Genomic DNA, 27,222 nt, shown 5'->3' with positions numbered 1-27,222 from the left:
GGGGAGCGGAAGGAACGGAGCTGTGACAGCAGGCCGGGCAGCGCCGTCCGCGAGAGGGAACGGGCCCGGCCTGTCCACGGCGAGAGGCGGGCCGCCTCTGGGGCCTGCCCTCCCCCTTCCCCTATCGGCCCTGATCCGTTCTCTCCTTCCCTCCCCGCAGGGATGCTGCTGACCAGGCTCTTTGGGCGGCTGAAGGCAGCGGTCGTCGGGGTGGTGCACGTGGGAGCGCTGCCAGGTGAGCGGCGGCGCCCTCGGCAGCGGTACCTGTCAGCCCGGCTGCAGCCCGGAAGAGGGCCCGCTCCCCCGGGAACATTAGGCCGCCGCCCCGGGCCCCTCATGAAGTACCATAGGTTTGTGCATTCTCCCTTTCCAGCAGCAGCAGAGGCAGGAGGCACTCCTGTGTGAGGAGGAGAGGGAGCAGCACATGGTGGTTTTGGTGAGCCACGTTTGAGGAGGCAATGGTTATAAAATCACGCAAAGGGGGGCTGGGACAGGGGACAGCTCTACCAGATGTCAGGTAGAGCTCTTGCAGATCCCCTTGACAAGCTGGTGCCCAGAGCTCACCAAGCTCCACATTTTCCCAGCAGCATGCTCCAGGCAGTATGGCCACCCTTCTGTGAAACCGGACCATGTAACCAAGCTGCCAGAGAGCTCTTCACAGTCCCCATTTCAGACTCTCAGTGCCCAGCTTTAGAAGTCCAAGTATCAGAAAAGGCTTTGGAGCTGTTCTTAGGTGAAACTCACTGAACTCTGCAAAATCCATGTGTGTTCATTTCTGCTATGAAGCACGTACACCAAAGTTCAGATACAATCAACCTTGCAGATTAGAGTTTAAGATAACTGTATGTAATTTTAAATTGACTTGTGTTTAGCACAGGTATTCTGCAGACCTAGAGGTCGGTCTTGCCATAGACTATATTGCATGGAACATCACTAATGCAGGATAATCTATAAAAAATACAGGAATAACAACCCAAGAGCAGATCTGGTACAATAAGAGATTACAGCAGGTATTTATCAACTTTGTGAATTACATTTAGGAGCTGAACAGTTACAGCAGACCTGACAAGTTCAGCTAAGGAAAAGAGATGCCACTAAGGCATGTCATAAGCAACCTTGTAGCGAGTTTATCCTATTTCTCGCTATTTCAGTGTGCCAATCTCTATAGTTAACCTGAAAGCTGTTACTGTATGTGATTTTGGTTTGTGCACACCCTGAGTAAGCAGCATTACTCTTGCAGGAACACCAAGAAGTTCTCTTCCATTGACCCAGATCGTTGATCAAGCTTGTCAAGAGGCAGAAGTTTACAAGAATGCTGGAGTTGTAAGTTTTGGGTTCCTCCTTCCTATGGCAGCATTTACACAAAGCTGCTTCTGCATAGGCAATATTTTTGTTTGAGTCTATAATTCAAAGAGTCTTAAAAAACACAGTTTAGGAAGATGCTTAAATCCACATCTTTCATTTCAATATCGTAAGTAGGCATTGATTACAAAACTTAAAATAAGCATCACATGCACCCAAAACAATTGAAAAAGCTTAGACTCAAACTGTGTAATTCGAATTGCTTCAGTTGGATTATCATCAGTTTCTAAGAATCAAGTCAATTTAAGGGAGAAAGAAAAAAAGGAATGTTGACTACAACATGGATAGTCGCTGGCCTTCTAGGTATCTGGCTGTAGAACCCTTCATTATCCAGTCTGACAAGCCACTGTATTTTTAGCTCTGTGCGGTACTCTGGTTTCATGAAGTCATGGAGGCATGCTGCGCACACAGCCAAGGCATGGCATATCTCAGTCACTTGCAGGCTGCAGGATTGCCCCATACTTGTGTTTGTACCAAAACACCACAGATTATTCAGGGAATAAAAACTAAGAGGTAAGCTTAGGAGCTTTTCTGCTCACTGACCCTTCTATTCAAGCCCCTTGACCGAAAGTGTGCCAAATTTGCACATCTAGAAGAGAAGACCCAAAAGGCCAGTCTCAGTGAGAGGCAAGTCAGGGCAAGTACTACTGACTGAATTGCCGCTGTACCTAAAGTGGAATAGTAATTTTCATTGGTTAATAGATTTTAACATGTACTTTTGGAATGTCAGATATGTTTTAAACATTTCATTGCACCAGTCTTTGGGTGTACAGTATTATGCACATTTTCTGGCATGGTAAGGTGATGTCCTAATGTCCAATGTTTGAAAGATATCTTAAATGAACAAGTAGCCACAGCTCTGGGCTGTTGTTGCCTGCAAAACTTTAACAAGCTGGTTGAAACATTTTTAATGGTGTAAGTTACCGTGAGACTTTAGAGACTGAACAAAATTGAATGTAAGAACTTAGTCTAAATTATAGAAGACCAAGATCATAACGCAAGACAAGTCACATGAAGTAGATTATGGGCAGAGAGCTAGCAAATTAGGAAGAATCCTGGGAATTGTTTAAAGGATAAACATCAGTGTGAAAGAATGATGTTTACATAGTTGGGCTTGTGAATCAGATGGGCAAGTACAAGATGGCTGCCCAGTTAGAATAATCTCGTACTGCAAATTGTACAGGATGAATAAGTTTTCTTCCTTTTTGTGCCTGAAGGAACAAGTGTGCAATAGCTCTGTATTCTGTACCATGACTTTATACTTTGACTTTACAGTTACAGTATCATCGTGATATCAGGTATAATGTGATTTGATTTACATCAGAAGATTGGCAAGTACTAGTCTTTGTCTTCTTGTGTTAGAGGAAGTGGTTATACAAGTGATCTCTAATTTGTAAAGCCATTGCCTCAAGTTTCAGTGCTTTTTTACCCATTTCTTTGCATACTAATTGCACATCAAAACTTTTATCAGCAAGTACAAAACACCAAGTATAAGTAAAGGTGAGGGAGGGTACAGAAGCAGTTACTTTCACTGCTGACATGCACAAAGCTGGAACAATTTTAAGACAATTTTAAAATCCATTGTAACGTGGAATTTTAATTTGGAGTTTATACATTATTGTCTTTTCAAGAGTTCAAATAAATTTTGCTATTCCAGGTCTAACTGGTTTACATTTTTTCCTCCCGCATTGCAGTCTCCAAACTTGAATGTATTTTTAAGCATAACTCTTGGGTAGGACAAATAAGGTGAATACTGTCATTTATCTGCACATTTGGACAAATTCAAGGCTTGAAGTTATGCTTAGTCTATTTGCTGTAGAAGTCACAAGAACATCAGTGTACATTCCACACTCCACAATTCCTTATTAGTGCCATAAAGGTCAGAAATAATCAGGTAAGCATCCATAAATATCAGTATAGCTGCCTAACACATTCTGCAATTTATTTGTTTATTTTTTCATGGTACTTTAAGACAAAAGTAAGTTTTCATGATAGGTACTTTCAGGAGATTCCTGGCTTTTGAACAGAGATCAGCGCTCTTCCAAAGTAACTATCCAGCATATGTAATAGAAATATATTTGGGTTTACCCCTCAGTATCTCAAGTGATCTGTTAAGCTGTCTGTTTTTTCTTGTGAAAGAATAGCTAGAAACTTACAGGTTTTTTTCACAGATGTTTCTAATGACAGTATTTCCAAATCTTTTGGAAGATAAGTAACCATCTTGCCACAACTAGATGTTTACATATTTTCTCAAATTGCTTGAATTTGTGCTAACATTTACAAATAAAGTATATGGTCTTGCTCACTCAATATGCTCACTCACTTGGATAAATCCTAGTATTTTCAGAAAAAGGTGACTTGTCTGGCACATTAGCAGTTTAACATAATAAATATGAAAGATTTGTGACATTACAGCACAGTAATGAAAACAAGTGAGTGCTCAGTTAGGAAGCCATCTGTGCTCAAAGTGTATATGCTTTGTACTCTTGTGTTGCTAAACAATGAAATTCCCTAGGCAAGATTTTATAAGCAGCAAGCTATGAGGCATTATGATCCCTCCAATTTGTATCTGCTTTTGCTTAAGACAAATGCGAAATGTATATTCAAGTAAACTTTTATTCATACTGTTCAGTCTCTGATGCTTCTTAGTTGCCAGAAAATAGAGCACAAGTTCCCTCTAATTTCATTGAAATAGATCACTTTACTACTAGTTGCTCTGATCTAGCTGTAGCTACTTGAGTAGCTGACATTAAAGACAGTTAGAGATACACAAATAAAACTATCTCTAAAATCCCCTAATCATAAAGTTATATTGAATTGCAAATATTGTGGTGCTTCTTACCACACAAAATTTTGGTTTGCTTTTTTTTTACCAGTGCTCATGCTCCTGATGCTTCATTTGTCTTTGTAACTGGAATGGGATTTGCTGGTACATGTTTTACATTGATTAAAAAAAGAAAAGTTTCAACCCTATTACTCTTATAACTACAATGAGAGTTGGGATTCAAATTAGAGTTTAATAACAGTTGAGATAATAATAACATAATATTCTGTTTAATAACAGAATAAAGTACTATTTCTGCATAGAAACATGTAGGTAGTTATAACTTGAATTACAGAGATTAACATTTCAAATCTTAGCTGTATTACAGTAGAATAAAATAGACAAATACTTCCTATGGTATATCATAGAATCACAGACTGGTTTACATTGGAAGGGACCTTAAACCTCACTCAGTTCCAACCCTCTGCCACAGGCAGGGACACTTTCCACTAGACCAGGGTGCTCCAGGCCTTGTCCAGCCTGGCCTTGAACACTGCCAGGGATGGCGCAGCCACAGCTTCTCTGGGCAACATGTGCCAGTGTCTCACCACCCTCACAGGGAAGAATTTCTTCCTAATGTCTAATCTAAATCTCCCTTCTGTCAATTTAAAACCATTCCCTCTTGTCCTGTCACTAATTGCACTTGTAAAAATTCCCTCTCTAGCTTTCTTGTTGGCCCCTCTAGGTATTGGAAGACTGTTATAAGGTGTCTCCAGAGCCTTCTCTTTAGGCTGAACAAGCCCAGCTTGCTCATAGGAACTCTGTTTTCATAGGAGAGATGCTTCAGCCATTGGATCATATGCAGGAGAATTGCTTAGTAATATATCTAATTATGTCTATTAAAGCAATAGCCTCTTGTTCTAGAGATAGAATTTTCAAAGGAATAGCTACAAAGCTGTGCTGTGACACAGGTCATAAATACTTTACAAAGGCACCTGATTTCCTTCATAAGGAGCACATGACTGTGGTGGTGGGAAAGGCTGCGATTATCTTAGTGTACGTCTGAGCCTACATAATGATGGTTATAGTGTAACGTGTAGTCCCTTTTTCTTCCTGGAGGAAAGAATAATTGTTTTAGATTTATGAAGTTTTGTGTTGGTATGCATGTGTTTGTAGGCAAGACCTTTCTGTTAAGGGAAACACTGAGATTAAATTTGTCCTAGGTAAAAGTTGCATTAGGTAGATACTGAGTTAAAGCTTGTGTGATTTTGTGTGATACTTGTGGTTTATAGTGTTGTGACTACATTTGAGGCTTTTCTGCTGTGATATGTGTGTATGAGGCTGAAGTGCTTTAAGAGGTTATTTCTATAAGTGGAATAAAGCTATGGAAATTATTTTTCTATAAAATCAGAGAGCTATTTAAATGACCTATTTTCTAGTAGCTAGCTCTGATACAAGAGGCACTTTGCACACATATATAGCACTTCAGAAGTCATTCAAAGTAAAAAGAAAATATATCATTTGAGAATTGTTTATAATGAGGCCATTATATATAAGCAACACTTAAATAATCATAATATTCAATAGAAAAGGAACACAAAAGGTATTTGCTAGAGTTTAGCTTTTATTATCCAAGTAAATTCTGCTTTGGAGAGTGTTATACAGTAGCTGTTCCCACCAACTTCTGCACTGTAAGATTAAGTTCCAAGAACTTGAATTCAGCATAACTGTTTTCTTTCCACAATTTTAATTAGCTGCCTGATAGTAATGAAGTCTGTTTTATATACATATCAATTCAGTAAACACAGAAATCTGTGGTGTTATTTTTATGTAAGATATGAAAGAAAGTTCTGAGTTAAAGCATCTGTAATTCAGCTCTCACTATTGCAGAACGTATGTTGTTCTTTTTTTAATTAAATAAAATATAATATGCAAAAGAACAGAGTCTATTGGATGGTACGAAAAGAATAAGACATTATTAAAGTAATACTAAAAATATTCACTGTAACTGTGGGCCTTGAGGCCATAGGAAGCAACAACTGCTGAAAAGTGAATATAGCAAGTTCAAGGCAGAAGAGAGGAATGTTGGAATCCTCCCATATGCCTGCATTTTGAACTAGAATTCACATGCACAGTAGCATGTCTTAGGTTTTTAATTAATTTTAAAATTAATTAATTCATTAATCTAATGGTATAATTTGCTTTATGCAAATCCTGAACTGTTGAAGTAGTAGCAAGGAACGGAAAGCTCAGTTTTACTGTGGAATTTCTGTGGAATTCTGTGAGCTTGTTCTGCTTTTCCTGCTACTAGCATGGCTCTTCAGGAGCTGAGCGTCTGAAGCCCCATTCCCAGGTGTCTTTCTTCTTGTGTGTCCTGTTGAGGTTGATTCTTGACTGCCTGAAAGCTGCTGGTTTGCAGACCCTATCTCCTTGCCCTTTTGATAAGCTTGGAGTTTCATAGATATCCATGTTTTAGTCAAGTCTGCCTAGCAAAGCATACTTAAGCCAAGCACCAAGGGCTTCTAGGTTCTGTGGTCTCAAGAAAAATACCTGGGTTTGAGGGATCATTGCATTTTTTAGTTTTGTTTTGCTAAAATAGTATAGGTTTAGATTAATCCTTTTGCCAAATAGTGCTGCTGACCAACTTTGCATTCTTGGTTAGACTGACCTAATAAATTTGTGTACAGAGGACAAAAGGCCAAGGGATTTCTCTTTCTGTTGGTACCACAAAGGATTTGGTAACTGCACTTGAGTTTCAACAGCATTTGGTCAGTTCAGGTTTGTTGGAACAGTTGTGACCTCATTCCAGAGGAACAGACTAAAAGGTTGTGATTTTTTTCCTTTTTTTTTTTCCATTTCTGAAAATACTGTGGGTTTTCTGTAGACTGGTTGTCATCTTTGTTGTATTGGCTACCTTCCGTCACAGGTAGAGAAGTGTGGATGTTAAACTATACGTTGAATTGGACATAGAAACAAAATCAAGGCAGATGTTTTGATTAGTTGTCATATCTGTTTTTCCGTTGCCTAGTTGAGGTTTTCTGGGACTGGAATTCTGTAATTCAATATGCTGATGAACAGTAGCAAATAGTGCATAGGTCTAACATTGGGTGCTCATATTAGATTGCTTTTTTTCATTATCGATTGTGTCCTTTTGTTTTTAAGGTAGCATGCATTTGGGTGTTTAAATACTCAGCTGTAAGCCATATGTTGAAGGTGGCTGAATGCATGCACTGAATGCATGTGGGTCATGTGCTCAGTCTGACTATGTTGTTTCACCACTCACTTCCACTCTCTTATTCTCATCCTCCATATTAGGTGTTTATTTATCATGTCTGTAGCTCACTTGGTAATTCAGCCATTAAATGCTGACTGCATTTTATATACTGTCTTATCTTTTACTGCCAAAAGAGCTTCTACACTGCAACAAAGATTAAAGAACCATTACATATGAAAGTTTTTTCTTAAATAGGAATCTTCCCCCCCTCCCCCTTCCTGATTCTCTATGTTATTATTAACAAAACTTCTTTCTCTAATCTCTAGTTGGTTTGTTTTAGGTTTTTTTTCTAAAACATTGTTCTTTCTATTCTGGCTCAGTTACAATGTCCTTGAAACATAAAGCTCTCATTTTAAAGGATTAAGATGTGTGATAGAACTCCAGAGAGCATGGAATTTGTTTTCTATATGTACAATTAATCTATTAGACTTTTTTTATATTTAGATTGAAGCTGGTGAGAAATGTCTAGCTTCTTTTAACATCCTCTCTGCAAATGCAGAACATCAGACTTGAAATATATTTTAAGGCTATACTTTTGCTATTAGTCCTTGGCAAAATTATATATGACTTGCAGTTGTTGAAAACTTTCTGGTATATACTATACAATGATTAGAAAAGTACAAGATATTCAATAAATCACATGAATTATATCTGCGGAGTATTTTTTAATCACTCAGTTGTTTGATAAGAGTATGTTTGTGTGGAGTGAGCAGTGTAGTAGATAATAAATAGCAATATCTTCAAGTAATTCTGAATCTGGAATGAGAGAAATGTCTATAGTTAAAACCATAGTATTAGGAACACTGCAAATAGATACAGTAATAGTCAAACAAAAAAATCCTTTATTTACCAAAAATAACACATTTTCTGACATTAATTTAATTGGAAATTGCCTTGATTATCTCTACATCCTCCATTATCCAAACATACTCAATATCCTATATTCCACTTGGATAATTGAAGTTTGACTTTACACTGTTTTTAATGAGGTATAAGGTTTAACTCATTCACCTATAGTTCACATTTTAGGATGGATCAAAAGAAACCAAATTGATGAATATATAATTAAAATGACATTTATTTCTCTTCATGATTTCCCTGCAAATACCATGCTGTTGATGAAAGCACTTTTAAAAATGGTAATATCCATCAACACAATTTAATGTAGACAATTCTTCCTTTGAAGGAAAACCTTTAAACGCCTGTGTCTTTTAATACAGAACAGCATAATGGTAAACCAGCCATGTTTTTTAAGTTCCTTTTTTCCAGTTTAATCGTATTTCTTTATAATAATCTCTCCAGGATGGCTTGATGGTAGAAAACATGCATGATCTTCCTTACACGGTGTTTCCTGGGCCTGAAGTAACTGCAGCTATGACAGTCATTAGTGCTGCAGTGAGACAAACCTGCCCCCATCTCGCACTGGGTGCCCAGATCCTGTGTGCTGCAAATCAACAGGCGATAGCTGTTGCTCTTGCCGCAGGTAATAGAAATGACTAGTCAGTTATTACTGTTGTTTGCTGTGGCATTTACTCTGTGCAAATTGTGTATTGTACTAACATAGATACCATGAAAAATGAGACATGAAAAGCTCACTGTACCCTGAAAAAGCAGAAATTAGGTTTTGAGAAAAATGCCTGCTTGATTATAATCGATGGTACTTGGGCACTGCTTCAGTTGGAGGCAGCTAAAAAATCCCAAGGCCACTGCCGCAGCTTACTAGGTGAAACGTGTCTAAATATAATGATTAGTTTAAACCCACTCATGTCTAAAAGCCACCTTTGCTGTAACTCTATTTACTTCAGTGAAGTTATATTTAAGGATCAATTTAACCCACTGTGGATAAGCATCCTATATCAGCATCTGATTATATATTGTTGCTGCTACTGTTATCCATTAAAACTAAGTTTTCATTGCCTTTTTTTAAATGAATGGATGGAATTAAGTTTTTATGTAATAACAAAAAATTGAGTGTATAGCTAGCCAAACTACTTAAAATTATATTACGTTTGGGGAAATTAAATATAAATTAATCTATGTTTATTGCATGAATCCTAGACTTGCTAATCTTTGTGCTCCTGCTGCTTGCTGAAGCAGTTTTAGTTATTTGTAACATTCCATGATTTAAAGATATGGAGTCTGTTTTAATATGGAAGGCTTTGTACTATGTAAGTTGCCGCTTTCAAGGTATCCAGCCACTTGGGAAACTGACAAAACCAACTATTTATTGCTGCAGTAAAACCTACATAAAAACCTAAAGCAAAAATGCTAACAAATTCAGTTTTAGTTTTTAGGAATTGTATGCATGTAGAATATTTGAGGTACAGAGGCATTTGCAAAAATATTTACACATTTTTAAAAGCAATAGTCTAACCATTAGTGAGCTTTGTTTCCTTTTAGGAGCAAAACTGATCACTAAATAAGGTAAATAGTGTGGGAACAATGTATTTTTCGTACTTCTCAGCAATTATTAATGAAGGAGAGAGTATGTGGAAATCTTGGGGTTTGCTCGGCTCTGCTGCTGTTCTGCACTATTTGCTCTGTAACTGCAGAACACCATTAGGAAAGGCCTGTGTTGAATGCATTGCACTTCTCTAAAAATGATTGTTTCGAATTCACTGAGCAGGAAAGCAAAAAAGAAAAGAAAATCAGTTTAAGCAAAATGGTAGTAAACTGAGTGCTGCTTTGTAGGTAGGAAATCTTTGACTAGTTGTTCTGTAGCAGCTTAGTAGTGACTTTAATGTCAACACAGTTATAATAGGTGGCTATTACTCATAGAATCATACAATAGTTAGGATTAGGAAGAACCTTAAGATCACCTAGTTCCAACCCCCCTGCCATGGGCACGGACACCCCACACTAAACCATGGCACTCAAGGCCTCATCCAACCTGGCCTTGAACACTGCCAGGGATGGAGCATTCACAGCCTCTCTGGGCAACCCATTCCAGTGCCTCACCACCATCTCAGTAAAGAACTTCTTCCTTATATCCAATCTAAATTTCCTCTGTTTAAGTTGTCCTGTCACTGCAGTCCCTAATGAGGAGTCCCTCCCCAGCATCCTTATAGCCCCCCTTCAGATACTGGAAGGCTGCTATGAGGTCTCCACGCAGCCTTCTCGTCTCCAGGCTGAACAGCCCCAACTTTCTCAGCCTGTCTTCATACGGGAGGTGCTCCAGTTCCCTGATCATCCTCGTGGCCCTGCACTGGACTTGTTCCAACAGTTCCATGTCCTTTTTATGTTGAGGACACCAGAACTGCACACAATGCTCCAAGTGAGGTCTCACGAGAGCAGAGTAGAGGGGCAGGATCACCTCCTTCGACCTGCTGGTCACGCTCCTTTTGATGCAGCCTAGGATATGGTTGGCTTTCTGGGCTGCGAGCACACACTGAAGCCGGCTCATGTTCATTTTCTCATTGACCAACACCCCCAAGTCCTTCTCTTCAGAGCTGTTCTGAATCTCTTCTCTGCCCAACCTGTAGCTGTGCCCTAAAGTAAAGTAAGCCCTGCATGCTTTCACTAGAAAAAATACTTGAAGATGGTTTAGCTAAAAAACCCTACGTGAAGGTAATGATATTATTTTGTAAAGGGAGAAAGAAGTCAGAAGTATACAGAGTTACTAGAAGAAGCTCAACATCAGCAACATGTGGTTATGCTGATAAACCTGTTGAGGATAGCCAAATAGTAACAGATGAAATTACTGAATTTTCCTAGCATATTGACAAGGTACTGCATAAATGTGAAAATAACAGTAATACATCAGGAGATGAGGCATCTGAGAAGGCTGAGAGATTATTTATTTATTTATTTTGGTTCTTTAGGAGGCATTTATTTATTCAACTAGGCACCTAAAGGAAGGAATGCCAGCAAAAGCATGTTTCTGCTGGGTTCTTCAGAAGTGTGGGGCAATGATAGGAAAATAGAGGGAGATCTTGAGGAAAAGAAAACTGCTGTGTCTTCACTCTTCTAAGGAGCAAGCAATTTCTCATGTAATCAAATAACAACTGTCCAGCCAAAACAGTTGTTGCCAACAGCCTTTCCACTCCAGAAGGTTATTGCAGACTCCAGTGCTGCATGCTTTTGGTTCAGCACACCAAGTCCAGCACAGGGGGTCCAGGACGCGGTTGCCCAAGGACATCAATCTGGTGGGCCATGGTTCCTCTGGCCCTGGGCCTTGCTGCAGGGTGTCGTTGTGCCTGTTGTTTTGTTTTCCCTTCTGACTTCAAGAGGTTATGTTGAAAGCTTTCTGTTCATAAAGGCAAATATGGCAACATTAGGCCTCTCAAAAATTAGTGTCATTATACATACAAATAGTGGGGGAGATCCATGCCACACCTTCTTTAATATTAAAGCTCTCTGCCACTCAACTTTTCACTCTTCTAATGTAGACATTTTAATTTAAAATACACTAATGTTCGCTACGGAGCCATGGGCCACAAACCATGGAGACAACACAGAATAGTACAGTTTTGTATTGATATTTTTTACTGGAATCCCCTTAATCTCAAATACTTATTCTCAGAAAAAAGCAACACTACTTAATACTTTATTTTAATGACATCCTCCAAAGCCTGTATTATCTTCCTTCTTTCCTAAAATACTCTTTGTGGAGAAGCAAGTCAGAATTTGTACAGTTACTTTTCAATTGGTTCATTATTAACAGGTGTTCCATGTGGTTTTTAGAGGTGTATAATTTCCTGTTTGTAGTTTCTGATTTAATTAACTACATCTGCTTGAAACAGAATGATGTATATAAGCAGGTTCTGTGAGCGTTTGTAGAGGAGATAAAAGTGCTCCCTTATTTATTTTTGTTTAGCAGGTATTACTTATCATCTCTCAGTGCTCAGGAATGGCCACAATATATTCACTGAGTCTGGGTCAGATTTAGGCACAGTGTTTGGCTTTTCTTTCTTATCAGTGTGTCTTGTTTCTTGCAATTAACCATTGTGTTATTTACCTGGGCTCCTGTTGTTTGCTTTATATTAGAGGGGACTGTTGTGTCTAAAGGAATTGCCCACAAGCCTTCAAGCTGATATCTGTGTTTTCTTTTGCATTAGTGAAATGTTTTCTTGGCTCTAAACCATCTGTGTAAGCCTTTGCAAAGGAGATGCCAAGCCTTTCTATTACAGGGAGTATATGCTGGTGATACTCCCTTTATTATTTTGCACGTTCTGCATGCTCTCCATTACCAACATGTAGCAGTGATTAAGAAGAAATAGATAACTGGCCCATCATTAACCTAACAAAGACAAAGTTAATTTCAAGAAAAATTGCCATTGCAGAATATTGGCCTGGCCATCTGCTGATCTTCCAGGCATAAAACAGTCCCCAGGGCTGTATTTCCATAGCGATGCACAGAAACACTCGTATTCCAGTTACCTCTCACTACTTGACTCTGTGGAGATTCAGAGCTTCAGTCTGGGTCTTGGGAGCAAGGACTGTAGGGTCTGCTGTAGGGCGCTGCTTCCTTACACCTGGATGAGCCTGTGTTACACTTTGCATGAATGAGGGCTCAGTCTGTAAGTTTTATCTTCTCTCATCTTATAAATCTAGAATAGTTCAGTACAAAAGGACTTAATCATCTAGTCCAACTGCACCTCCACCTGACTGTGAAACTGCCCTTTTCTCCTTTAAGAATTATGTTACTGAAATCCCAGTTCTGAATTAGTCTTCATCAGTGATAATGACACAGTTGATAGCTGATTAAGTGAGACTTCATATCAGAAGATATCCCAGGTACCCAGATATCTCCATGTCTCTTATAAATACAGTTTTGCTGTCTGAGATTGTTGCTTTCCCTCACCCACCAGCAGATATATCCTACATGGGAATTCATGTGCTGCAGCTGATGATACTGTTTAAGGTGGAATAGAATTGGACAGACTTGTATACTACTTTTGTGTTTTTCTTTTAAACTACCACTGCTGGTTGATTCCCTCCGTCATTGTCACAACTCAAAAATATTTGTCCATGTCAGATAAGCGGGCTGGAGCACCTCCCATATGAAGACAGGCTGAGAAAGTTGGGGCTGTTCAGCCTGGAGAAGAGAAGCTGCACGGAGACCTCATAGCAGTATTCCAATATCTGAAGAGGGCCTACGAGGATGCCAGAGAGGGACTCTTCGTCAGGGACTGTAGCAATAGGACAAGGGGAAATGGGTTTAAACTTAAACAGGGGAAGTCCAGGCTAGATATAAGGGAGAAGTTCTTTGCTGTGAGGGTGGTGAGGCACTGGTACAGGTTGCCAAAAGAAGTGGTAAATGCTCCATCCCTGACAGTGTTTAAGGCCAGATTGGACAGAGCCTTGGGTGACATGGCCTAGGTGAGGTGTCCCTGCCCATGGCAGGGGGGGCGGAACTTCATGATCTTAAGGTCCTTTCCAGTCCTAACTGTTCTATGATTAGTAATGCTGTGGTGGCACAGAGGCAGCAAAGTTGAGAACTGCAGCAGGCGTGTGCATTCCTGGGAGCTTCTGTGGGTGCCATGGTGCAATGCTGAGCGTGGAAGGAGCTGCTGCAAGACTATGTCCTGAGTAGCAAAGGGTCTTCACAGCATGGAGACTGTGTGCCTTTAGCATCAATAGCAGCCAAAGTTGATACTCCTCTGAGTTTTCATTTTCACCATAAAATTAGTCTTTCCAATTCTTTTTGCATTAGGAAGGTAAGAAGAGCTGGGAGCCAAGATTTACTGTACCTATAAAACAAGATACCACCAGTAAAGTTAACCTGCAGCATCTTGCCTTCATGTAAAGGCAAAGATGTTTGCCTGAAGTCCAAATTTCAACAACAACCAGGAGCAGAGGCTGGATCCCATCTTTGTGAAACAGTAAATCCTTGCTCTCAGCTCCTTTTGACTTTACAACTGAAGAGAAGGAACATACCTGAGAAAGTGCTTCTCAGTGGCTGCATCCAATTCACTGTCTCGGGCTGTTAAAATGCAGTGACATGCACATTTGCAGCATTTAAGATGGATGTTTCTTCCATCAACTCCATCTTGCAGTATTTTCTTACCCAGCAAAAGAAGTGTTTCAGTCTATCTCCCCCCCCCCCCCATCATAAATTATCATAGGAAGGAAAATAAAAAAGAAGAAATAAAGCTTTTCTCTATAGTTAGACCTTCACAGCTGTTTAGGTAAAGGTGTTTAAATATGACTAAATTAAGTGGACTAACACTAACTTGTGAAAAAGAGACAAACTTTAGTCCTTTGAGCAGACCCTGCCGCAGATAGTTATTTGATTTACATGTTCTTAATACAGTCTTGAAGTTCTGTTTATTAGGTTTCGTTGGAAATTTCCTGGTTTTGTTTTCCAGTGAGATGACAAAATTGCTTTGTTCCCACATAAGTCAGAAATAGGACTGTCTGTTAACTATTCAACGGCTATTACTTTTCAACTTGCCAAATGTGAAAGTAAGCAATAGTATCATTCTCACAATTTTATGAGCACAAGAATGAATTCATTAATGGGATTTGATTATGGCTTCATAGGGTAATGATTTGGTGTCTGTACCCATTACATTTGGTTAAAGTTTGTATTTTCATAGCCTCCAAAAACCCAGATAAAGAGTACAGCCTTGTTAAACTATGTAAACAATCCTAATGTTTAGCAGAAAGTCTTAAATTACTAAGTTAAGGGAAAACAAACCAAACATCAACAAACAACATGTAAGCAGTGACTTCAATAAATGAAATTACTCTGTGAATAGCCCCTGTTTTGAGTTAGACATTGATTGCTGGGAAAATGTAACATATCTCTAGACTCATCAACAGTCTTATGATTAGAGAAGTCATTTTATATAACTCTGAACTGTGCTGTACAATGCAGTATTATAGAAATAGAACCTATAGCTTGCTTTCCTAGATGCAGAAATCTCAGTCTAGCTATTTGCAGTGTGTTTATTACCCAACATCTACTAGCACTTGTAACTATACTTGTGGTACACTCTTGTCTTTGGATCCTGAGTGTAATCCATGCCTTTCACTCACTAGTCTCAAGGCACAGGACAGCTTGCGTTTGATTTGGCATCCATCTGTGATGTTTCTTGTTAGCTTGATGTTTCTTCTCTGTGTTGCTAAGCAATACAGGCTCTTCTCTATCAGGCATAAGCTTCTGTTTCTGCAACTTCAGGGCTTTTGGAATGAAACTGAAATTATAAAATAAACAGGCACCTTGTCATTTGGTAAATACATTTTAAAGATCATTTATGTTTGTATTTGAAATGTGCTAAAGTGAGGCCTCTGTTGCCGAAGCAGTTCTCTGGTGGGTGGGATTGCATTCTTGATGGCTGCTTTCACATGCATTCATTTCCTTGGGATGATGTCAGCTCTAATTAAACGTGCAGCTGACTCCAAAGCTGGAGCAGCAGCAGAGCTTCAGAAGGGCTTGGAAGAGACCTCTAAAGCATACTGGAAGAACAGCAAAAGACAAGATGAATGCAGAGCTTTTACACGTGTTAAGTGACAGGTGAAATAAACTTCAAGGCTATGAAAGACTGGAGAAAGAGGGGAATACAATAAGGGAGTCAGAATTCAATCTTGGTGTCTCACAGCTGTGGGCTTGCTGCACCATGGCCCAAGGCTTCAGGATTTCAACACAGAGATATTTCAAGGCTGTGTCCCTGAGCGTAGATGAATGGTCTGTGAAGTCATTGCTATTCATAATCTTCCTTTTCGGTATCCATCCCACGAAACCTTCCTAGTGCAAAAAATTAATTTAATATGGTGTAAACCATAGACATAGTAGAGTTGATGGTTGGAGTAGAGTGGAAAACGTTTCACTCCTGCCATACCTTATCTTTTTGTACCTTTGGCAGCGCTCTAGAAGTAATTTGTTGATGTGGTGCTGTGTAGATAAAACAAGATACATTCAGATGGAGGTTTTATATAATGTATATAATAATATAGGCTGTGTTTCTCGCCCATTTTCCTAAAGAAAGAAGACAACGCTATTCCTCTCTGCCCATACTCTTGATACTTTTTGACCTGATGGGCAACTTCAGGTGTATTTAGTGAAATAGATGTTGGGAAAGAAATAATACAGTGAAGAATCTGGAAAGAGGGGAGAGACCCAAGTTAATGACTCTTTCGGAGAGAAGACACATCATTGAGATTGAAGAGCTGTGTTTTGACCTACCTGCTTCTTTGTTGGCACATGCCCACACACCAAGAAGTGGGTCCTGTCCAACCCTAACTATTCTATTATTCTATGACAGGGTGTGCGGCTGGCTCTTCTCAGGGACAAACTGATAAGGGAAGGGAAAGAGAAGGAAAATGTGGGAAGTAGGGAGAAAACTGGTGGTCACTGTGCAGGAGGTGAGAGTTGAAGGCAGTAAGATGGAAAGAAGTTGGAGATAATATCGGTGAAAATAAAAAATGTGAAATTTAAATATGTGGACAAGCAAGGTTGGTTAATCCTAGAGTTTATGGAACAACTTGTGTTAGGATTAGATAAGAGGGGCAGTCAGGTTGAGTTTTGTTTGGGTTTAGAATTTCTGTTTTTCAGGCTTCAGTTTTAGCTAAGATATTGCTAATTTTGTGTTTTTCAGGTCTTGATTTTATCCGTGCTGAAGGGTTTGTGTTTTCTCATGTTGCTGATGAAGGGATTATAAATGCCTGTGCAGGTAACCTGCTACGATACAGAAAACAAGTTGGAGCAGAGAATATTCAGATTTTTGCTGATATTAAAAAGAAACATAGGTAAAACTAAGCAATATTTTATGTAAATATGAATGTAATAATGATTTTATTTTTCTAAACTTTTTTCTTTTTTTTAGATGCTTATTTAGTGTCAGGAAAGTTAATGATATAGGGAGAACTTTATTGATCAAGCAAGGTCTTGCTGTGCTATTCGGGTCATTATGTGCTATTATGTTTAAAAATGAATGTGCACCTGTTAGCTCCATGTTGCTGCATCTGTGAAGTTTGCCATTGTTTAACCTTCAAGATTTATAAATGCAGACTGAAAAAAGGTCTGCATCTGGTATTAGGTGAGATTTTGTATACTTGCCTGTTATGTTTAAACAAATTTTGTTTCTGCAGGCTAGGCATACAAGGTTGTTTTTAGTTATGCAAGCAGTTGCCATATAAAAGCATCCAAATCACAATATTATGGCATTTAAAAAGAGCCATTCTCTTTTTTCTCCTTCCTGCCAATAATACTGGTTTCTTCTACTTAAATCAGCACTGTCTATGTATGGGTTATATTCTATGATTATCAAACAGAAAGAACTTATGACAGATGAATCCAGTTTCTTTTCTGCTGATACTTTATCATAACTGTCACCTGGTACTTTCAGCTATTTAGATGTCACTCTTTGTTTTTTTTCTCCCAGAAGAACTGCTCAAGTGTTATGTATTATACATGCTAAATAACCTAATTAAAATGTTTGTGTGTAGTATGTGGTAATCATGAGAATAACCAAGTCTGGAAGATCTTAAAAACCTAATAAACAGGTAATAAATTTCAAAGTAGAATGGAAACAATGCAGAGTGGCCAAATTAAGCTTTTACAGTCCTTTCAGAGTGGTTTCTTTCTAACGATTTGTATGTATAAAGATATATGTATATATGAATAAAAATACATTGCATTAGACTTTTTTCTAAAATAAACCTGATACCATCATGTGACTTTTTCTTTGTCTTGACAATTGATGAATTGATATTTGGATTATACTTCCTGTTGTTCAAAGGGTTTGCTTTTGAATAAAGGAAAAGATGTTTTTGTTTCAGGCAGATTCATAAGCTGAAAAGGGAATGCTAAAGTACATGTTGGTTGAGCTTTCTAATGTAGAAAAATGTGCCTGCCACTGAGAGCTGCTAGCCTCCTCTTCTTTAAATGGGCAGAAACTATTTCTGTAGTCTACTTGCTGTGTTACGGCTACCCTCCATGTGCTAGTTTTAGGGCGCCTATTACTCTTAAGCCTCATTTCAATCTCATTGTATGTGTTTATTAGTTAACTCTGCCTTTCTCCAGCTGCAGAAAGGGAGTTAGCGTACTTCCTTTCCCATCCATCACACTGCACATATATGCTGCCTCTGAATATCGCCAGAGCATGACCCCCCCAAGAGTACTGTCCATCCAGGCAGATCCAGGAAAGAGGTTGTCTCCAGCACCCCTCATCAGTGCAACATGTCAGCCGTAGCCATTGGTTTCTACTTAAATGTAAATACTGAAACAACAAAGTCAGCTGTTGAACCAGCAATGGCTGGAATTCTTACAAAGTGTAGAACTGTTTAAATTAAAAGCTGCTTTTGCTACAGGTTTCATACAAAGTGCATCACCCATATATCAAAGACTGCTGTTGAAAAGCTAGGTTGCAGGTAATTGGTGTTTGCAACTGCTGTGTAAGATGATTCCTGTGATTAAATCATAGGTAATAACTATACTTGCTGTTAGTTGGACTTGGTAAAATGGAGGGTGTTAATTCTGTTCTAGCAACAGAATCTGATTTATGAATGACTGCACATCCATAACTCCCACTTGAAGTCAGAGCTCTGTGTGCTCAACACTTCTGAAATACAGGTGCTCGACATGTAAGCAGCTGTCTCAATTGACACTTGGTAGTTCACACTCAGCAATAACTCTTTAGAGACAGGAGACCCAGAACGATAGACAGATCAATTACAATTCCCTGATGGAAAAGGTTGGGTTTTTTTCTTCTTGTTCATGTTGTGGTGTTACTTCCCAGTTTAAAACAGTATGCTTGCCCTCTCTCACAAAGCTTGCCTTTGGTTGTTCTGACAGCAGGAAAGTTGAAGAAATACAGTTAGACTGAACATTCAACAAGGTGAATAACAAACGTGTGTGCCAACAGTAACCACAGGGTATATTCATGCTGTTGACAGTGCTCACACTCTGACGGCGGATGTCAGTGTGGCCCAGACCGCTTTGGCTGCTGAGCTCTTCCTGGCTGATGGGGTTATACTGACTGGCACAGCCACTGGACTGCCCGCAGATCCCCAGGAGCTGAAAGGTGAGAGCTGTCAGACAAAGGTAAGACAATGGGCAGTAAATATGGATTAATGTAGAAAGAAATCTATATATCTGCTGTTTCATAAGGGATAAAAAGGAAAAAAAGAGAAGAGGCAAGAAAAAAACCTCTCACTGTTGGGTTTGGTTTGATACAGCAGAACTTATGTGATTGAGGTGCTATTCAGATTGGCTGTCTTGTGATTCTAAACAACAATTTGTTGGGATGAAAATGAGAATTATTTCAAGCCTTTGTAGCACTGAATGATGCTGAGGCTTAAATACAAAGAAAATATAAAAAATGTCCATTAAACTATGTAAAAAAACCCCACAACTTTTTGTTTCTAACAAGTCTTCCTACAAGAAAAAGCTTCTTTATAGCCCTATTAGAAAAATACCTAACTATAATTCTTTCCATTGAAGAATAAGGCATTTTTATCTTTCACAATGGAAATTCAAGTCCTGAAAGAAAAGGGGAATTTCAATAAGGCAACATTTCTGATCAGTAATACCAAGGGAAGTACTGCTTGGAAGATTTCAGAGAGTACAGGTTCACTGGTAGATACACAGATATTGCATCAAAATATTTTTTAAATGGTGTGGACTTTTTGTCAAAGGAGGGTCATTCGACCCAAGTTGTTACCCTTTCCAAAGTGTTACAAGTTTCTTCATATTTTTCTATTGGCATAAGTTTGAGCTGTGATGAAATTGGATTGCTCCCATGCTGGAATTAAAGTTCTGTCATGGTGGCATTTAATTTTCATCACTAATTTTAATTTAATCTCTTGAATTCGAGGGTCTGTCTACGTAAAATAGAACGTGTCGTTTATTTTTTTTAGGGTTTACTTTTGCTGACATGCTTTAACTTGTCATGTTTTGAAGTTCTAGTGCAGAGTGTATTGTAGTCAACTTATGTTCACTGATTGGCGTGAAAAACATACTTTACTTGCCATAGATACCTGGGCCTCAAACATCTTTTGAAATAACATGAAATCATTAAGTGTTTTCAGGATTTTTGTCTATATCATGTGTGTTTAACAGCATTTAAAATGAATGTTGAACTTGTCAAAATGGATTCTTATTTCACAGGTTAAACTTTTTGCCAGATAATGGGTTACAAATGGCTGTGCTTCAGTCACCAATGTTAAAATGATGGGTTGGTGTGAACACTGAGCTCTTGAATTAGTTGAGGCTTTTGGCATAGAAAACTAGAAATGATACATGAAACAGGTGACCTGAGAGCTAGGCCTATTTTAGAGACTGCAAAATTTCCTTAATCATAAGCTTCATCCCTGTCTGCAATTAATGCTCCCATCACTCTCGATGCAGATTAAATAATTTTAAAAAATTATTAGGACAAAATCCTGGGTTAAATTCTGCTTTCACATATGCATGTGCAACCTCCATTCATTTCCTGCATCAAAGAGCAAAACCTGACCTCCAGGTCCAAAGGTTTTTTATCACAGGACGCCAAACAAATAGCACCATGGCTTCTGCTTTTCTTCTATGTGAATAAACATGTCAGTCTGTCCTGCTCTCTTTGTGGGTCCAAAGAACAAAATGAATCAGAGTTGGCAGTTGTAATGAAATGCACACATTAATTTTGAGTTTGGATTTGTGCTATGAAAACAAGAGTCTGAAGATCATAGGTTTATTTTAACTTAGGTCACAGCACTCTGGATGTTAGCAGACCCTCTCATGAGAATGATGTTGGCTTAAAACAGTTAAGAGAAGAACTTAAAAATCAGTATTCCGGGGTATAAGGAAATGACAAATTAGGCATAACTGTGTCAGCAGATTCTTAAAAGGAATCAGATCTGCAGTCTACAAAGCTGGTGTTGATGTGAGTGAAATTTTGCTTTTCACGAATTTATGCAGCTCTGGAAGTGCTGTGTTACGATGATACACACAATTGGGCACCTTTCATCACACTGCAAAGCATCTCTTGAAAGCAGAACCAAGAGACGGACGAGATTTTTGTCATGTCTTCTTTTCAGCTTTGTTGTGCGGTAATATAAGAGTGGTTTTGCCTTTGTGTCTTTGTGTTGAATTGACTGATTTGTGATGGGGTGGGGGGAAATGAGTGTTTCCCTGTCAAACCACCAAACAGTGTTATGTAGGATTTTGTAGCTTGTGTCGCTGCCTTCTTATAGGCAACCATCAGCATTGCCCTTCACAGAGGCTGGCAGGGTATACCAGGGCACCAGTGGTTGATGTAGTACCAGGTCTAAGAATCAGACTTCAGGTTATTAAGGAGCAGGAACTATAGCTGAGCATTTTTAATTACAATTAATTAATAAACCATATTTTCATTCAAGAGGTTATAGAAGTTTGTTCCAGTTTCTACCTTCTGAAACATTCTTTGGTTGGAGTGTGGTAATCTATCAGGTTTTCTCTTTGGATATAACTGCTGAAATACCTGCTTTGCATCCAGTATGTATTTTAAGTGACTAAATCTTTGCATAATGACTGCTTAGTTGTCTCTTTAAACAGAGCAAATGGCCTCAACTGAGTAACCACTGGCAAACAGGGTACAGCAAGAAATCCAACAACTGGCTGTGACTGTCACCTCCTTAGTTATTGTTCATAAAAGGGTTATCAAGGCTGATTCACCCTCTCACCTTCTGATGATACATTTAGGTCAAAATAGAGGCTGCTGCCTTTTTGGTACTCTTGAAATAAACAAGAGATGTGAGTCTGATCAGTGCTTTTTGTAAGCCCCAGATTTAATAACAGTCATTTGAATTAAAAAAAATGTGTTTCAGTGGAGCATTACCATAAACATAGCGTTGTGTACGGTACAGTGATTACTGCATATGAAAAAGCTGTTAAAAGGAGTAGTCGAGCAAGTTATTGGCACAGTGGTGCTTATTTTTACGCTGCTCTTCACCATTGTTTTCAAGCTAGGAGCATTTGGCCTTTATTTCATGTAACTTGTGCATACCATAGTTCAAATGCTTTCATTGTGCTTTGCAACCAAGCACTACTATATTTGATTTTATTAAAGACATGCCTGCAGATGTACTGTCACAAGAAAGAGCACAGTGCCCTCTAGTTACAGTTTGCTGAAATAGAGAAACGTGCAAGTTCTGTAAACTTTAGGATCTTGTTACTGTAACATCAAAAAATTGTCTCCTTCTCTCTTTGTGTCAAAAAAAAAAAAAAAAAATATATATATATATACTCAGGAAAAGAAAGGCAAGAAAGCTGAAAGATTTAAATCTTTGTGTTTAGAGGCATCTTGACAGTGACTGAACATTGCCGTACAAAAGCATATCAAACTGCTGTTGCTTTATTTTCTTTTACAAGTTAGAATTTGTATTAACCCAGCCAATAGACAAATCACCTTGTACTAATCAACTTTAGGCCTTGATGTGCTTGGAAATGACTTAGAAGTACCATCTGTAGCATACTTAATTAAGTGCCTCAGTCTCATTGCAGACTGAGCACTCTCATTGCCATTCCTCACATAGTCACTTTGAATAAACCTGCAGCTCAGGAGGTGTGTGTGGGCTCCATGTGCCATGTATGGATGACAACAGGAGTTGGATACCTTGCTCCTTTGGAAAGCTGTGGGGTTTTTGTGGTTTCACAACAGTCTCAGGTTTTGCTGGGTTTTCCTCTCTGCTAGGGCTACCTGACTGTCTTACACCCAAGTGATCATGCTCTGTTTAATTATTTGGCTCTTAATTTTTCCTGGCAATATGAAATAATTATAAAATGACTACCGCTAATGTGCCTTATGCACTTGTCCTAAAAACAAATATTGACTTGGAATGCAGTTCCCTTAGGAATACAGTATACAAGTGCTGTTGCACGCACCTTTGGCCAGTTGTAGAACTTTAATTATGCATTGGCATCTATGTAAAGCAGATGTGATATTTCTGAGAGCACATAGATACTATATAGGTATTGTGATTTTTCTAGAACAGGATTTCAGTAATCATACTGTAAATAACGAAAATTTAATTATTTTGTTCCTGTAAGCAGAATGACTATAAGAGTAAAAAATACGTGTAAAAATAACTGAAGTTCGAATTATATATGCATGATCCATCTGATTTATTTAAAGTTTTCAATAAGGGCTGCGTAGAATGGTTTTATTTTTGTGTTGAAATATTTGTAAGAAGGAGTTATTGTTCCTGCATGGAAAAATGGTAGGTCATGTGACCTAAAAAGAGATTCAAGAGCATTTTAATTGATCCCCTTTCTTCAGTTAAGCAGGAAGGTGATAAATAATTAGTCTTCCCTGAAGCATAATTAATAAGTAAGGCTGCTGATGAAACTTCATTTAAACAGTGTGTTTTGACGCAGACTTTGCATATGTTGCATATGTGCTTTCTCCAGTTACCTCAAGCTCTGACCATCTTATATCAGTTTATCACCCCTTAAGGTAATTTATATGTGTTTAAAGGTCAGAAATAATGCCTCACAACATTTCTCTAAAGGATGAAGCATCCAGTCCTAGAAGTAACTCTAGAATGGTCAGTTTGAAATGAGAGGATGAGAAGGATGCTCAGTAATTCTTGGACTGGGATATTTTTTTAATTTATATTTCTTTTTCCAAGGCTAGTACTGACCCAAGTTCTGCAGAAAATACTCTTAAATAACTTGTATCTATGGGTAACTTCTCCATGCTTAAAACAGCCATCCCCTTTTGGTTTTATTCTAAAAAATGGAAACTGTGGTAGCTGAGCCATAGATCCATATCCTCACAGCCAGGTCTTCTGGAATGTATGCATTTCACAGTGAACCATGCACTGGCATCCACCTTGTGTGTGAGGGACAAACGGGTTCTGAAATATTTTGAGCCCTGTTTGATATTTTTGTTTATTTCTCCTTTTGGAGCCAGGTAAAGGGTCAGATGATAAAGTAACGTATGTTCTATATAGAAAACAACAAGAGCTTTTTTGTTCCATTACCATTCCTAGAGAGAAAAGTAGTCTTTATCAGTATTATTTTTTGCTTTCTGGAGCTATCAGTGTAGTCTATATGACTGCTGCTTGCTTTCCGACTTTTGAGTCCCTGAAATTTATCATGAAGTAGAGGACACACTCCTTTTCCCTGTGAATAAGGCTGCTCTTGTTTCTTAACTGAAGATCTTCTACTATTTGTCAACATAGCATAAATTCAGCAAGGGTACCTGGCAGAAATACACACCAGTCCAATTACCATTATTGTGATTTAAACTGATGACGGAAGAATTGTAATAAGCACAGCTCTGCTGAATAGTTCTGCCACTCTAATGTTCTCACCAGACTTGCAAGAAAGAATCTGAGTTGATATGACAAATCAAAACAAGAATGGTATCCTATTCTTGTAGCTATATTTTGATATGGGAAGATTGGGGAAGTGATGACATCTCTTAAGGTGAGGGAAATGGAGAACAGTGTTGAGACTCCACACGTAGCATAGTAGCCTACGCAGTCATTCCCGTGCATACTTTGTCAAGGCAATAAATATGGTTTGCCTGGAATCTATACTGGGTGCTACTGCACCACAGTAGTAAACAATAGCTCCTATCTGTGTAGGTGTAGTACCTCAAGCACAACGAAGCCTCTAAGCATGATGGTAACAATCACAGTAAGTAAAAGTGCTATGCAAAAACTTCCTGCATCTAGCATCTCTTCCTACCAGGGATGTGGAGTAAAGATGAATTCATGAGGGGACTATAGTAAAATGCAGTACATTCTCTGCCAGCCAATTCAACTTAATTTTGGTTAAATCTTGTTCCCTGAGAATAAAGAGGGGTACAGGTATGGTATCGAGACCCAACTTTTGTATCTTACAAAATAGTGAGAGCTAAAGGAGTTTTTTTTTCTAGAGAAGTTGTTTCATTCTATAGAAGTAGTATGAAATACCATGATCACTATTTTCTTGATCTTCAACTTTATTGTTGAAAAACTGTGTAAATTAAAGTCTTGGTAGAGTTTCGAAGATGGACTTAACCCTAATTTTGGTTTTCTTCTTTTCAGAGGTTAAAGATACTGTGAAGATTCCTGTGCTGGTTGGGTCTGGAGTGACTCTGGAGAATGTGAGGAATTACTTGGATGCAAATGCTCTAATAATTGGTTCGCATTTCAAGAAGGAAGGTTATTGGGCAAATGCTGTTGATCCTGACCGAGTAAAGAAATTTATGGAACACATATGTAAACTGAGAGAATGAAATTGTCAGTAAACAGTATTTTTTGTGTGTGTATAAATGTATTATGATATATCATACAGAATTAAAGCACAAATGTGTGGTTGAAGGGCTAATAACTTGAAATGAAAACACTCATCATCTCCATAACTAGCTGAGAAACATGGTGGCACTTACAATAAACTTGTGGTCTGATATATGCTTCTAGGCAGCACATTTCTGTGGCACTCAAAGCCAGCATTAATGCAAAACCAACTCTCTGAAGGCTTGTGTAATGTATTCTCTCCTATAAGTAAAATGCTATGGAGTTTAAGAATTTGTAGTAAATACCCATCACAGGTGAGCTGAGTTTTGTTTTGCTTGTGAGTACAATAGAATGTCCTTAGTTTACAGCTAAGAGTATTGTAAATTGGACAAGTTAATTACTCTTTCAGTTTCCCCATCTGTAAAATGATGATAATAGAACCTGCATCACAAGGGGTTGTAAGACATAATAAATGAATGAATGTACAGCTCTTTCATCTCTTCAAATGAAGGGCTCTTTTAAAGTTCAAGATCATTTTTTTTGAATTAGAATTGTGCATTTATTACAAAAATGTAGTAATTGTATCCCCTACAAAAATTTAGCATAATTGGGAAATTGATTTACTTATAATACTTATTAGGTAGTAAATGTAAATATTTAATTACATTTTAAGTAGAGTTGGAATTTAGTCAAAATGTTTTCACAAAAAATGTAAATTTTAATAAAGGTTTATTGTTATTTTTCAGCAAGCTCCTACAGCTTTGTACCTCTCCAGACTAGTATTAGTGATGTTAAAACCTGCCAGGTTCCCTCCAATACACAAAGTGTAATTATGATGGAAACCTTTCTACCAAAGCTGACAGCTAAACACAGATTTTTATTTTTTCCTGTAAAATGTAGAGGGAAAAGATTACAGTCTTACTACGTGTGTTGTGAGAGGTTCCCCTTGAATTTGATCTTTTAGGTATATGGAAGTTTAAAAGAACCCAAAGAACAGTAGCCATCTTCAAATAGTCAGCTGAAAACTACAAAAAAACAGTACACTGATAAGGATTGTTCTGTGACAATAATTATCTTTAAAGATTGTAGTTGCCAAAAGTCACATTCATCATCACTGTGAGTGTGAAAATATAATGTGTTGCCAGCATCTTTCTTGAATTGTTTTTTACTCATTCACATCCAAAAAACTCAGAAGTGAATGGAACTCAGATGGGTTTTCATCTGAGTAAAACGGCTGATGAGAACTCCTTCAATGCTGTATGCAAGGTCTAAATGGAGTAATGTTAGATGTAGTAGTCTTTGTAAGACAAAAACCCTCATGAGTTGGTGTAACACTCATCACATGCAATGAACACTGTAGACAGCACTTCCACTGTCAGGATTTCATTTAACATACCTCTGTGTAACACTTAGGAAAGGAAGAGGACGTATTTTTGGTCTGTATTGTTACATGTGAATGGTAAGTGCAGAATCTAAGGAACAGAAGTAGAGAAAAGCAGATTCTAAAGCCTGGAAATGTGACTGATGGCCAACTATCATTCTGTGTGCTGAAAGTATTTATCTAGCAGCATTAAGCATCTGCTTTCCTGTTTCACACAGATGCTGTAAGTTGAATTTGACCTTTTGTTCAGAAAGTGTTTGAATACTTAATGTAAAAATATTAAGTTATCAGAAAGGCTGTCTCTTTTGG

The 27,222-nt window shown here is 38.3% G+C and overlaps 1 protein-coding gene across 1 annotated transcript; it reads left to right on the top strand.

Annotated features, from left to right (window-relative positions):
- Positions 1-162: 162 nt before the first annotated feature.
- Positions 163-25,531, top strand: LOC308232133 (uncharacterized protein F13E9.13, mitochondrial-like; the record flags this gene model as incomplete). Its single annotated transcript, XM_080638181.1, has 6 exons — positions 163-235; positions 1,241-1,323; positions 8,703-8,883; positions 16,943-17,093; positions 19,242-19,369; positions 25,341-25,531. 6 exons carry the CDS (start codon positions 163-165, stop codon positions 25,529-25,531), a joined length of 807 nt encoding a protein of 268 aa, XP_080494307.1.
- Between the last annotated feature and the right edge of the window lie 1,691 nt (positions 25,532-27,222).

The sequence above is a fragment of the Psittacula echo genome, assembly GCF_963264785.1.
Source record: "Psittacula echo genome assembly, chromosome: Z".
Classification (NCBI taxonomy): Eukaryota; Metazoa; Chordata; class Aves; order Psittaciformes; family Psittacidae; genus Psittacula; species Psittacula echo.
This window is presented reverse-complemented; position numbering and strand designations above follow the sequence as displayed.